The 14,679-nt window shown below is 34.5% G+C and overlaps 1 protein-coding gene across 2 annotated transcripts; it reads right to left on the reverse strand.

Moving 5' to 3' along the window:
- Window positions 1-4,409: 4,409 nt before the first annotated feature.
- On the reverse strand, window positions 4,410-14,661 carry LOC106080204 (histone acetyltransferase KAT8-like). Of its 2 annotated transcripts, none has more exons than XM_056023553.1 (5): window positions 14,546-14,661; window positions 14,122-14,369; window positions 8,631-8,838; window positions 5,921-6,124; window positions 4,410-5,483 (listed from the first exon to the last, which is right to left on the reverse strand). In XM_056023553.1, exons 2-5 carry the CDS (start codon window positions 14,340-14,342, stop codon window positions 4,836-4,838), a joined length of 1,281 nt encoding a protein of 426 aa, XP_055879528.1. In that variant the 5' UTR covers window positions 14,343-14,369; window positions 14,546-14,661; the 3' UTR covers window positions 4,410-4,835. The 2 variants fall into 2 exon arrangements, with proteins under 2 accessions (XP_055879528.1, XP_055879527.1); XM_056023552.1 differs by having other exon boundaries at window positions 14,551-14,577.
- Between the last annotated feature and the right edge of the window lie 18 nt (window positions 14,662-14,679).

Genomic DNA, 14,679 nt, shown 5'->3' on the forward strand with positions numbered 1-14,679 from the left:
TAAAGGAGCGAGGATTAATCATTTTCACTCTACCGCCCTTCCCTTTCCAGACAAAGTTTATGTAATTTCACATGAATTTATCATAATTATTTTAAGAAAGACTTTGCATTGGAAAAGTTAGAATAAAAACAAAATTTTTCAGCATAAGAGTCATGATTGAGATGAGTTCTAAATCCAGATAATCTTTTCCTAGTCGCCTTTTCCCAACCTCTACTCAATCTGATATTTTTCTAGTTAAATAAATTTGGGACTATAACTCAAAATGTATACTTACATTTTCTTGAATACTATTTATCGAATAAATTTTTTTCGGCGGCGATCCTCAAAGCAAAAATCTAAACGTGGGGTATCTTATCTTCTCAAGGAACAAATCGGTTTTATTTGCAATGTATTATGGGCCTATAAATTCATATTAGAATATTGTTCAAGTACAACATTATTCGAAAGGTCCTTTTTTAATAGTATGAATAATGAGCTTTAGGTCAGGATAATGCGTTTCTGCAGTGAAGAAAGCAAGAAAACGCGTTTGGCATCGGGGCTTAGCCCCGAACTCCATTGATCAATAATGAGCTGTAGAACTCAGGAGAATACGTTTCTGCAGTAAAAAAAGCAAGAAAACGCTTTTGGCGTCGGGGCTTCACAAGAGAACCTTATAGCGCTGCCCCAGTTCTGTTTTTCGCCGAAGGTTGAGAAATGCTAAATATATATATATATATATATATATATATATATATATATATATATATATATATATATATATATATATATATATATATATATGTATGCTGTGCGCACGTTTATGCATAGGGTTAGGGTTTGGAAAAAAATCGCCCCCCCCCACTTCAAAGTTCTGGATCCGCTAGTGTATAGAGCCCCATACAAGTCCAGATATTGTGTGTAACTACTAAATATTTCTTGGAGGCCCTAAGTTAGAGCTTATGCTGCATAGAGGTAAATCCGGCCCTGGCTCCATGGTTGTTATGTTTGTTACACCAACAGGTGTGGGCCCCTAAATAGTCATGGATCCGGGTTCAATGAACCCCTTCGCACCATGGAGGCTACGTCATTGAATATATAATTAAATTAGCACACTCTGATGCTACGTCACTGGATATATATTTAAATTAGCATATCCTGACGCTACGTCACTGGATATATATTTAAATTAGCATACCCTATTAAAGTTTTTTTTTTTTTTTAAATAGCGCGAAGTTAGGCCTACCCACTGTTGTCGTATGTGTTTACTAATTAGAATGTGTATTCATAAGGTGACCAGATATTTGGAGTGTGACAGCGGGACACTTGTCCATCTTGGAACGTCAAAAGAACAGGCTCAGATTGTTTTCAACAACTTAGACGTTATTACAATAGGACCTACATCAAACTGTAGGCTAAACACACACACACAATTTACGCACAATGTAGGCTTACGCACATAATAATTTAAATGATTGCAGACTTTCTGAAACATTTTCAAAGGTAGCCTACATCATCTCTCTCTGCCACCAATCTGATAGCGTTAACCTGTCAAATAGGCCGCTTCTCACTAAGAAATACCATGAACAAATTTCGTATAAGTCGGGACATCTGGTCACCTTAGTATTCAAGATTGTCGGCTAACGTTAGTGCTAGAAGTACCGGTAGGCCCTACAATAAAGAGGGAATGTAAATTCTCTTAACAAACAGGGACTAATGAAAAAAAAAAACTGCATTTGTGGCACACACTCAATCTACATACCAAAGGTAGGCCTACATTCTATTTTGAAAACAACGGATGGCACCTTCCAAAGAATTCCATTGCTTTCGCTGAATATTTCAAAATACATTAAAAGACACTAAGCGACGAACTGTTGCCATGCATCGAAGCAGGACGTTTTGGCGCCTCGGTGTTCTTTCCAGCGGCGTAGCTAAGGTTTGTTTGTAAAATGTTTTACATGTTTCGGATGTTCCTTCAGAGTTGAAGATAGTTTACTTCCTAGTCCATACCTCCCGCAGGACGACGGGGGATGGGAGCGGGCAGGGTTTGAATTCTCGACCATCGATAAATCCGAACGAGTCCAACGCGGAAACCGCACAGCCAGGCAGCCATCTTGGTGAGGGAATTTGAAAATCCCCCCCCCTCCCAAATGAGTGTTTAAATTATCTTTTTTTTTTACATTAACTATTACGTCATTATTTCATGTCATGATGCCAAATGTCAAAATGCAGCTCAAGCACACCCCACCCCACCCCACCGACTCCCAAATGATGGCAAATTCCTAGCTACGCCACTGGTTCTTTCAAAGCCATATAAGAGTACATATAACATTAACGAAGAATAGGTTTTTAATTTTTCTCGGAAGCTGACGTTAGTCTTCCAGATTTTCCAGTTTGCTAATCACAGTGGATGTCAAGCTTAAACGGGTTTTTATCTCTTTATCGAGCCTCTTGTTATGTTTGATCCTAAGTAACCGGTATTTAAACAAGTCAACTTTTTCTGCTTGGCCATTATGCAACATCTCGTACTATCTCGACCACAAAAACTTTTGTGTGAACAGAAACATATATCCCTTTATTTTAAACTTCTTTTATGAAATGTGGTTTTCACATACGGTACCCGCTATATCTAAGGCTATTCGTGTTAAACGTTAATCAGGGTTCCTCAAGACCAGTGAATTTGTTCTTTTTGAAAAGCCTGTTTGGCTGATCAATGAACATAGGCTGAATAAAGAAATAGACTTTACAATCACAGAGACCTTTTTTCACCAAAAAGTAAGAAAAACAATGACTTTGTCTGAGAAATATACAATATAGTAGTTATAATATATACAACATATAAATTGCTATGTTCAATTAATTGTACGCCTAATTATTTATTTTGCATTTTGTATCCTCTTTAGGGCTTGTAGAGCGCTGTGTACAAGGCACGGCCCGGTCTGGCCCAGTCAACCGATATGACCGTCTATCGTTGAGAGCCCTAAGACAGGACAGGGGTGAAGAGCCCCATGTCCAGGCCTGGTAGTTGGATAAAAGCCTTTCTAACCACCAAGGGGATAATGGCGCCTACGCACTACTGGACTTTACTGAAGGTGTCTGGTAACTCAAGGAATGAGACCTCCAGCTTCAAACTTAGATCGAGTTGTCCACCTTTTCTATATTAAAAAAAAACAACAACTTAAGTTTAAGCCCACAAACTGGTCATAGGCTACCCCAAATTATGTGCAACACGCTGCTTAAAGGTCAGTAGCAGCAGTATTTGTACAAAGCTTAAAGGTCAGTAGCAGCGGTATTTGTACAAAGCTTAAAGGTCAGTAGCAGCGGTATTTGTACAAAGCTTAAAGGTCAGTAGCAGCGGTATTTGTACAAAGCTTAAAGGTCAGTGGCAGCGATATTTGTACAAAGCTTAAAGGTCTATCAACTCATTCTGTCTGTCTGGTGCACATTTCCTCCTAGACCCCATTCTCGGAGCAATATGAAACTTTTGCAGAAATTATTCAATGTTCCTAACAAAACATGAATCAATCAAAATAATTAATTGTTGGTGGCAATTCATTCATTAAGTTTGTCAAAGAAACTGGGAAATATGATCACAGGATTGCAAAATATGGCTGTTAATGTGCAGTTCTTTCCCATACAGAACTTTGTTTACAAAAAAAAAAGTATTTTTTTTTATTTGATTGTTTTAGGTATGATTCTTGAAGCCCATCTTGCATGAAGCTTTCTGGTTTAGGCGCCAGATATTTGCCTCTGCCCCTTCTGTAAATGGACAGGTTAAGGTTAGGAATCAGACTATTTGCAAACAGCTATGTCTTGAGAGGCATGCCAATTGGAAACAGGACTATTCGCTTATCAGATGTTTTTGAACACAGAACCGATCATTACATGGCAGTATTAGGGTTACTGTCCTATACACGGAATAAATGAACAACATAAATTGCTCTATAATATTAGTCTATAGATTTAAAAGATTTCTTCAAGTCTGTTGCAAGTACTGGTGACTACTCTGCTAACCTAGTACATCTAGTGCAGAGATTACAATGTGACAAATGTTCCCATAAACTTTGGTTGGTTTGTGTGTGAGTAAAGAAAGAACCAATAGCTATCTTTCTAATGGCATCACATTCTGACATTCAAAAATCATGGTGCATTAGATAAACACAGCACATTTAACACAAGTCAGAACAAAACTAACAGAACAATAAAAGAATGTGGCAGCTAAATGATAGGAGATCAGATCTTGGTGGAGACTAGGATTGTTATAGAGGTTTTCAATATGTTAATGATTTGTTTTAATGACATGTCAAGAGATACTCAGATATTAGGTTGTTAAATTGACTACACATCTATCATTGCTATCAACAAGCCCTAGTGATCTTTTGGTCTTAAAATATAACTGTTCCACATTCAAATAAAAAGATTAAAAAAAATAATTTAAAAACTTTTAAAAATTTATTTACAAGAATTTTTTTTTTTTTAAAACAAAATTTGAAGACCTTTGAAAATGATATACAGTTTTAATCTTGCATATTTGTTTTATAAAATTTTAAATGCAGGCTTAAATAACTGATTTCTTAAAACAAGTTTTACAAAACTAGAAGCAATAATATTTATAAAAAATTAGTCTTTAATGGACAAAAAAGCATTTGCATACCAGCATAAATGTAATATCTATTCAGAAATGGTATATTTCTCCAATTCAACCTGTTTTTTAATAGGCTTTAATATATTACTGATTTCTAACATTTTAAGTCATGTTTGAATGAATATCAATAAATCAGGTATTGATTCAACTGTTCTTGGATTTTTTTTGCCAAACAAAGATATCATATTTTTATATATAATTTTTTTTTTTTTTACTATCTTTTAGCCACTTTTGCTGATATTTTATTGGCAGGCTTTTCCCACCTTAAATAACTGGGATCAACAGTCAAATTGGGTTTTTTACATATCTTCTGATAGAGCTCCTCGATAAGTTTTGGTGTGACGCACAGTATGTGGTTGCCTTTCCAGTACTTGATGAGATTTAATGACTGAAGTGTGCTAACGACATCAGTATAAGAGATAGAGGTCATTTTCTCAAGGTCCCTCATGCTCACTTTCACCCCCATCTTATAAATGTTTTCCAACAGAACTGACGTCCAGTAGCTGCGATAGCTCAGCTTTCCCAGATCTGACAGTGGCTTTTCTGGTGAGCCCACCACGCCCTCTATGACGGAGAGTTCATAGCTGAGAGCAATGAGAAACTTTCCGTAGCCTTTGCGTTGGTGCGGAGGCAAAGTGAGAATACAAGCGAGATTGTTGCCATCTGGGGACTCTTTTTCTTTGGAAAAATAGCCAACCAGATGGCAGCCATAGCGATCTACTTCAACGAGAATATAAAACATGAAAGGTTCCACATCAAAGTACAGCGTTTTGTGGTCGAGGAATAGTTTGGCCAGGAGACAGAGATTCTGACAGTAGATTTTCCAGTCTTTACCATCCACTTCAAATACAGAAATTGTACCCTGAAAGAAATTAAAGCAATTAGTTAACAATGGTATTGCATAGATTTACCAATTTTCATTTAAATCAAATTAATAATGTTTTAATATTTTTTTTATCTCAAGTGAGTTTATTTTCACATCAAATGACTTAAAAAAAAATTTTTTTTTTTTCTTTTAAATGTTTAAACATGTTTCAGGTGTTTCTTCAGAGTTGAAGCTAATCTACTTCCTAGTCCAAACCCCTTCAGGGAGTATAAACCTGGGACCATCAAGACAACAGAACGAAAGTCCAGTGTGCATACCGCACAACCAGGCAGCCATCCAAACATTTGTACAAGAGTAAACATGTTTTTCAATGCACAATATCTTTAAAAGGTTTTACACTGTAACTTTTAATTAATATTCAATATATATATTGTTAGTTTTAGAAACAACTATAATAAGGTAGGCTGAAGTACCTTGCGATAAATTTCTTTTCCAGGAGGATGTCTCCATGTGCACTGTGACTGATGATACCTGAAGGATTTTTCTAGTTTCATGTATTTCAGACAGAACTCACAGATCCACAGCTTGGGCTGTTTACCGTATTCCTCTGGATATGGAGAAAAATACCACGCATCTATCTCATATTTTCCAAACTGAATTTTATCAATATATTTCACCTGGGGAAAATTTTTTTAAATGTTAAAAAAGTGAAAATTAAAAATCTATAAATGGTTAATTTTTTTTTTTTAAAAAAAGAAAATAGTGAAGCATTGGATATTTTTTTTAAGCTAGCAAGACTAGCACGGAAAAGTTTCTTAAAGGGTAACTCCGATGGTTTTGACAATTTCTGATATAATATGTGTTTTGATTTACAGATAATGAATATATGCTTCTTTTTTTTTTATATTTGCAATAATAACTTAGTAATTGATGTTTTTCCAACGGGTTTCTATGTGACGTCACAAAGGTGTTTTAATCTATTGACTTATTGTATAACAGGAGACCATACAGCAAAGTTAACATTCTCGTAAAAGAAATATATCTTTGTCTATGCAGTTAGATCTAGGATCTTGTAAGCAAAGAAAAAATGCGTATTAAAAGTAGATTTACATGCTTGACTAATCACGGCAGTGTGTATTTTCTCGCCAGACCACACAATAAACACTATCGCTTGGTTTTCTTGTCATGACCGACTACACGTAGTCTCGAATAGCCTTACACTGACCAGCTTGTTCGAATCATTCAGACTAAAGATGGGAATCGAACCCAACTTTTAAAGTTCGGGTTCGGTTAGATTTGAGTTCGGTTCGATGACGAGTATAGTTCGGGTTTGGTTCGGTCAGGTCTAAAGTTCGGGTTCGGCTCGGTTCAATGTTATGAAATTATGTAATAGCAAATTTAAGTTATAAGGTTTAATGCAATTTATTTGTTAAAACACTTTCATTTGAATTTTTACATTAAACAAATAGTTTGCAATATATAATAGGCCTATGGGCAATACTCATTCCAAAATAATGTTGCCAACATACATTTTAAGCGTTGTAAAAATTTCTTAATGGAGATACAATTGAAGATGCGGCAGGTTTTCACTCAAGTCGGCAAGTGGTTTAATTCCGGGCGTGACTCGGCGCTAAGCGTATTCTAACGTTTTTCTCTTAGTAAGAAGAGATAATTTAAAAAAAAAAGGCTAATATTGATGTGCTTTCTTTCAGAACGCACTATTCATAATAAAAAAAAGTCGAGGGCCATATTAAATCTAATAATGAAGAGGCAGACCTGGCCAATAGAATTATGCAAGGGACATTCTAGGTAGGCCTACATATTGCACACGTAATTCTATAATGGATGTGATCTTTTTAAACAAATATTCTTCGTGTAAAGACGTCACTGTCGAGTTTTCTTTTTCACACATAAGTCGTCACAATGGAATCATTTAGAATTCAAATAAAATATTTAAGTATTTTTTTTTATTTTTATTAAACCAAAAAATAAAAAAAAAAGGGATGTACACATTGCAAAATTAGTTCGGTTAAGAAAAGGAGGGTTCGTCCGGTTCGGTTCGTACAGAGCAGTTTCAAAGTTCGGGTACAGTTCAGTCATAAAAGAGGTTCGAGTTCGGTTCGTTCGGGTTCGTTTCGTTTCTAATTCATCTCTAATTCAGACACAGGATCTATTTACTTCTTGGCAAAGGGAGAGGCTTAGATGAAAATGTTACTTTTTTTTTCTTGAGTTGGTTATCCTAATGCTTTTGGATCTATCTATACATGTTTATATATATATATAACTGTATCATAGCTCTGGACTAGGCCGTCAATAAGCCTAACAGCTACTGTAAGAATGAAGCGCTACGATTGGTTAAATCAAGTTTCTCTTTCAGTATTGTTTAGGGAAGTGACACATGAAATAACTTAAAACAAAATCTCAAGGAATCCCGTTTTTTTTTGAGATGTCAAGAATTTACTGACTAATTTATTAAATATAAAATTTTCTAAGCATTTAAATAAAAAATGATATAATGTTTACTATTACAACTTACGCAGAAATTAAATATGTCAATAACTCAAATTTGAAAAACTATCGGAGTTTCCCTTTAAGTATTTAGCTAAAAACCGGGGAAACAACAGGTAGACACCCCCCTCCAGGACTCACACATTGAAACTTCAAGGTTTCAACAACAATTGAACAACTTCAGGGCAGTAAAATTAAAAATAAATTTAAAAAAAAAAGAGCTTATTTCCATTTATATAAAAAACAATGAAATAAAAAAAAGTCAAAGATAAAATCTCTAATTTGATCATCCTTCATTGCTTTAACTTGGTCTTTATTTAAATGGTTTTTATATATCACATCTCTCATGTTTACAACATGCTCAGCATTCTATGGTTCAATCTCTTTTGTGAACCAGTGGGGGGCAGAAGGTTTCCATGCTGCCTTTAGGTTCTCAGTAAACACAACTCTGCTTGAGTCAGGATTTGAAAAAAAGCCCACTTGTTAGGTAGCCAAGCGGCTTTGGTCTCTGCCACACATTTATAGTAAAATTATGTTTACAAGAATCTGACAGTACTATTGCAATGAAATAACAAAAGTACATGTCAAATGCCTTTATTAACGAAGAAACCAATGTAGATTTTTACAATCTGGGCAGTTTGAAATAATAGGAACTTTTTATTTTATATAATATACCTTAGTGATAGCTTCATGTTCCTTCTCCAGTGCTGCAGTTGTAGGGTCCATTTCTGCAAACGTCTTTTGTACATGATTGATTTCATCATGCTTTCGCTTTTGGTTTCTAGTAATCTTGCGATCAGTACCATCTGTAAAATCTGTTAGAGATAGTGTCAAGTCCCCTCCTTTACTCTGAGGATCCTCCAACTTTGCTGTTAGATCGAGTCTAATAAATACAATCAGTTAACAAGTGTAAAGTTTATTGAATGAATAATAGCAATACTGGCAATATATAGCTGACAGATCTAGTACAAAGGATTAAACAAAATTTGTCAGAAGTCCTAAGTTACTGTACCAGATCTAGTAACTAGACTCTCTTCTCATAGTTCTAGTACTCCTAAGCAACCAGACTTACCAGACATCAGGGACGGACTGGCTATATGGGCAAATGCCTAGTGGGTGTCAGGGGGCGGTACGGCGAGAATGAATATGTTACTTTGTTGATATTTTGGTATGATAGTTATATCCCTTTGTTTATGTACTCCCAAGCCCAGGTTATGAATGTGAAAAGTCTGCACATTTTATGAACTGAATGTTAGACTTCCTTGAATGTGCGAGAGAGCGTGTTAGTCAGTGAGGTTTTGTTCCCAGTCCAGGAAGGTTGGACAGTTGCCTTCTGGACTGGTGTTTGCGTATTAATATTTTTTGAGAGTTGATGTCAATGTGTGCTTTATTGAATATTAACTCTTTCAGCCTGTTGCTAAAATAGCAATAGATGAGGGCAAAATAGACCAGTTGTTGTTTATAACAGGGTTATGAAAATATTTTGTATCTCATAAATGGTAAATCACAGATAAATAAAGTTATATCAAATTAAAGCAAAAAAGATTTTCACCAACACAACTGTTTTATTCTTTTTGTAGTTAATGTAATTTGTATAGATGATTTTAAAGGTTGAATAGGATGAAAAAAAAAAGAGTAAAAAAATTGTTTTGTCTAGGTTTGTTATACATAATATATGAATAATATTATTTGAAAAGAATATATTTTGCACTCATTTTAAAGTAAATTCATTTTAATAAACATAAATGAAGTTTTTTTTTCCTAATTTCTTGCTTATTTAAGTTAATTTAATTTTTTTTCTAAATCACATTAATCTGAATTAAACTAATTTTTTTTCCATATCTATAATAGATAAGATATATTTTTTTTTACTTCTATATTATTATTACAGTCATTATAATTTATATATCAAATTACATAGATATGTATAAAAATTCCTTTTTACCCTTTCTTTAGTCTCTCACATGTAAATCATTTGTAATTTCATGTCTAGATCATAGTCTCAATTTTTTTTTCGCAGACTTTTTTTTCTTCACAATAACATCAATATATACTCTCTATTTTTTTTATTTACCATTTTGACTAAATACTTTTGATTAATTAGAAAGAGGATTCATTTCTGAATAATTTGATATATAACATTTAAACATGCAGTGAAGATTATAAAACAGATATTACCTTAGACGCGTAGAGTTACAAATCCAATTTGAAATAATTTTTGGCAGAAAACAATATCCAGTGAATAAGAAATAATATTTACATTTTTTACACACACATATATATATACACATATATTTACATTATACTGATGCTACTGGAAAGCTATTGTTTTGCCAGATCCTCATAGTATAGATGAAAACAATGTTTCACACAGAGTCGAGGTTGCTACGGGCAACCCGAACAAAAGAATCTAGTGCGCTTCTGTTGTGACTCTTGCAATAGACACAAGGGCGATCATTCTCTTCATAATGAACAAGATGAGGCCCAGGTGCCATTTAGCTGTCAGCTTTACAATGTCTTCACTTTCAACTATCTGGGAACATCATCAAGTGCAGTGGCAGCATCAACTAAACCAGCAATGAAAGTTTCTTTACATTTTTTTAAAGGCTGGTCACATGTAACCTGTGTGGCATTATAAATGATGAGGGCATTAATCTGTGCAATTTCTAATACTCTGAAGAAGACTTTCTTCCACCATTTCATACATTTTTTTTAGAATGCACAGAATAATAAGAGAGCATTTTTTCTGCCCTGTTGCAACCATTCATCATCATATTGTAGTTGTGAACCATTTCTGGCTTCTCGACAACACTGCGCTTCTGTTGCACATTAATGATGCGATTGGTTGATTTTGTGGACACCATAATGCAAGGCTTTTTAGCTTTTTTATCCAAAAATATGATGCCCACTTTGAAGTGGTTGTAGAAGGGTATCAAATATTTTGACTGCATGGCTGGTAATACTGTTTGATGAGTCTGAGTAAAAAGTGTCACTTCCATAACAGGTTATAAGATCTATCACATAACCTTTACTACTATCACACAGGCCATAATTTTTTATGTGGTGCTTCTCAGGCTTACTAGGGTTGTACACTGCAATGGTCCAAATCTGCCTTTAAATCCTATCACCATCTCATCAATAGCAACCTCCCCGAAAGGATAAAATGCCTTTTGAAAATTTGAACACATCATCTTTACGAAGGGTTCAACTTTATCTTTACCGGCCTAGAACGCTTCCCCTACATGCATCATGCTAAAGAACAAGAGCTCTAATCTAGCTCTTGTAAACATGGTATTAAACCATGGCTGATAATATATTTCTTTATTAGACCAAAAGTCCCTGACAGACATTTTGTTTTGTAGACCTATCGAAATAAAAACTGCGAGAAACTTGTACATTTCTGCAACAGTTGTGTCTGTCGAATTATTAAAAGTGGACCTGACAGTAGGAGGATTGTGTTTTTGAATCACAATTTTAGCATAATCATTTATGCTATCAACTAAAAGGTCAAGATACAACCATCTACTAACCTGGTAAAAACATCAAATGGTGTAGAATCTCTTGTCAAATCTAACTCAGAATTGACTCCACTTTTAGAAGGCTGGGACATTCTAAATGTATTGGCAGTAGTGACAGGACAATTGTCAGCAACCCTCTCCCATTGCCACCCTTCATTATTACCACTAGTTCTAGGTCTAAAGTCATCTGGTTATGGAATTGTAGTCCCATTATTGTTGGTTTCACTACCACTGTCACTGTCAGAATCTGAGTCAACCACAGTATCATCATATCTAGCTCTTTTCTTCTTCACGATGTTATCATCTACACCATGATTTTCTGGCAAATATGTTGAATCATTTTCACTATCATTATTACTCTAGAGAACTTTCTAATGTTAAAAATAAAAATTGAGTAGGTTGTGCTAGAGTCAATCTTTTAGGCCTATCACTAACACCACTGCATCCAGGCATCACATCCATGTTTGTTTATGTTTGCTAAGCAATACACAAATTAAAATATTATTCAAACAAAAAAAATAATCCAGGTTATTACATAAAGACGCTTAAAAAAAGGAAAGTTTCGTTTCTTTTCACTATTTTTGTTTTTAGAAATAATTTTAAAAACTCTACAAAAAAAGGAGTAATTTTAGAAGCCACCCCCCAAAAGCCAGTATACTGGCAAAACAGGCTGAAAGAGTTAAAGTATTATTGTTATTCATGGATATCTGCAGTTGGAGTTAAAGTTTATTTAGTGATAATTGTTCTTATTTGAGTAACCCCTGATGAGCCAAGCAAGAAAGGAACTTGACATTTTCAAACATGAAGGCTGGTGTCAAATTAGCCAGGTTGGGCTACCTAATGGGCCACATTAAATGCCAGAAAGTCCCATACACGTGACTGGCCTTGCCTTACCTTTTATAAAAGATTTTTACATACTTAACTGAGTTATACTAGCCACATATTACGAAACACTATATTCGCTTTTACTCATAAACCGTGCTTCTGTGAGTTTCAATTCTCTTTACACACTAAGAGATCAACAAACAACATATGACCTATAGTTTTTATTGTCCTATAGAAGTCAAATTAGTGTGAACATACTCAAGTCAATCTAAAACGAGACCATGAAATCACAATTATTATTCAAACAGAAACCAAATAGAAATTGAAAGGAAAAAAAAAAAAAAGAAACCAAACAAAATTTCTGGAATCATCGGCCAAGAGATGTAGTAAAATTACCAATTTCTTCTCAAGTTTGGAACAAACAATTCAGGAATGTTGTTGAATTTCATAACTTTCATGAACTTCACAACTCCATTTACTCCTAAAGATCATGCCACATTAGACATGAACTCATATCTAAAAAGATGCAGACTTAAACGCTCTTATTCCAGGATATACATGTGCGCCTGCAACTTCCGAAGCCTTTTAATAATTTAGTGTCACTAAATGCGATCATGAAACAGTAGAATAGTGTAATTCTATTTTACATTGACTTACCCAAGCAGGCAATAACAATTTACATAACAAATTGAAAATGAGAAATATGAAACTTGGAATATCTTAATCTTATCTTAAAAATTGATTACAGACGTTACTTCAAAAAAGGAAGATAATTATGCACTATGCATTTCATGTGTCAATCTAGTCATGCATGTTAATCATTGACTTTAACTCGGTTAAGTCTGGCCCTGCTATTAAGTAACGGGTGAATATTACTTGTTCTCCCCCACTTTTGTTTTTTCGCTGCTCAAGTTACGTGGGGTAACTCTAGTCCAACTTGCACAAATAAAAAAGTGATCTTTCCTTTACTTCTTATTGTCCAAACTGTTGAGCCATGAAGAGAATTAAATATATATATATGTATAATATTATATAAAGATCTAAATGTAGGACGTAACCAAGCATGGTAAAAATATGCTTGTTACAGTTACAGCCCGTTAAAAATGTAAAAAAAAAAAACTTCCCATGAAAATAGTAAAACAAAAATAATAAATAAAAAATATCTGACGTCTTAAGCGACCCCTAGCAAATGATCATTCAACCCCAAATGGGGATTGCGATCCACAGGTTGAGAACACATGATCTAGAGTACATACTATTACTATTCTATAGGTTATAGATCTAGAGTGTCTAGACCATGGGCGTAGCTGGGGTTTTTTGGGGGGTTCAACCCCCCCCCCCTCCAAAATGTAATAGTGACTGATTTTTTGCTTTGATTTTGTTTATTTTAGGTGAGATTTTAATACTAAACCATCCCTTGCCCCAGCGCAGCCAAGGGGGTTTTGAGTTTAAAAAACCCTACCAGGGGCTTTTGAGTTAAAACCCCCTACTGGGGGGGTTTGAGTTTAAAACCCCCTGCCCCTACCATGGGTTTTTTAGTTTAAAACCCCCTACCAGGGGTTTTTGCAGTTCAATCCCCCTCTTGTATAAAGCAAAACAAAAAAAAAATGCAAACGACAATCCACAAATTCCAAGAGCACAGTTAAGGAAGATTTTGATTTTTAAACCCACTCCAAAATTTACGATAACCCCCCTCTTCAATATAAAAAAAAATGTTATGAGCGTAGCCAAATGGGCTTTGACCCCCCTCCCCTAAAAAATCCTGGCTACGCCCATGGTCTAGACCTAGACCTAATTTAGTAATTAATTTTTAAATTGTTTACCTCTCGATGTCAACCCATTCGTCTAAACGTCTATCGAACCCTTCGTAATGAACATATATTTCTTGAGATCCTGAGTCATTTTGGCGAATTTGAATAATTTCTGCAGCATGTACTGAATTATCGGACCTTTTAACTAGATAATGTTCACCAATCTCTGGCAACTGAAATGGTCTATCTGAGTTTTCCTTCCCGCTTTCTCCTTTTCTGTTCGATTCGGCCATTTTGATTGCACTAAAGCTAACCTTGACCTATAATTTTACACACACAACAACACAAAAATATATAATAATATAGACATAGTCATAGAATTCATTTAGAGAAATAGAATATATATCTATTACAAGATCTATATTTATATGTGTATATATATATATATATCAAGACTAAATATATCTAACAATAATTTCAAGAATATCGATTAGACCTAACAAGAGAAAACATTTTTGGCCCATTTAATAATAAAATATTAGTAATATTATATAGGTCAGTTTTCATCAAGAAGAAAAAAAAGAAACAAATTTAACAGGAACTAGAACTAGATCTAGATCATAAAGGGAG

The sequence above is a fragment of the Biomphalaria glabrata genome, chromosome 3 (assembly GCF_947242115.1).
Source record: "Biomphalaria glabrata chromosome 3, xgBioGlab47.1, whole genome shotgun sequence".
NCBI lineage: Eukaryota > Metazoa > Mollusca > Gastropoda > Planorbidae > Biomphalaria > Biomphalaria glabrata.

Coding starts and splice junctions, on each gene's coding strand:
- LOC106080204 (XM_056023552.1), bottom strand. Junction 8,839..14,121: donor GAATGGGTTGACATCGAGAG/GTAAACAATTTA, acceptor TGTATTTATTAG/ACTCGATCTAACAGCAAAGT. Junction 6,125..8,630: donor AACATGAAGCTATCACTAAG/GTATATTATATA, acceptor AATTTTCCCCAG/GTGAAATATATTGATAAAAT.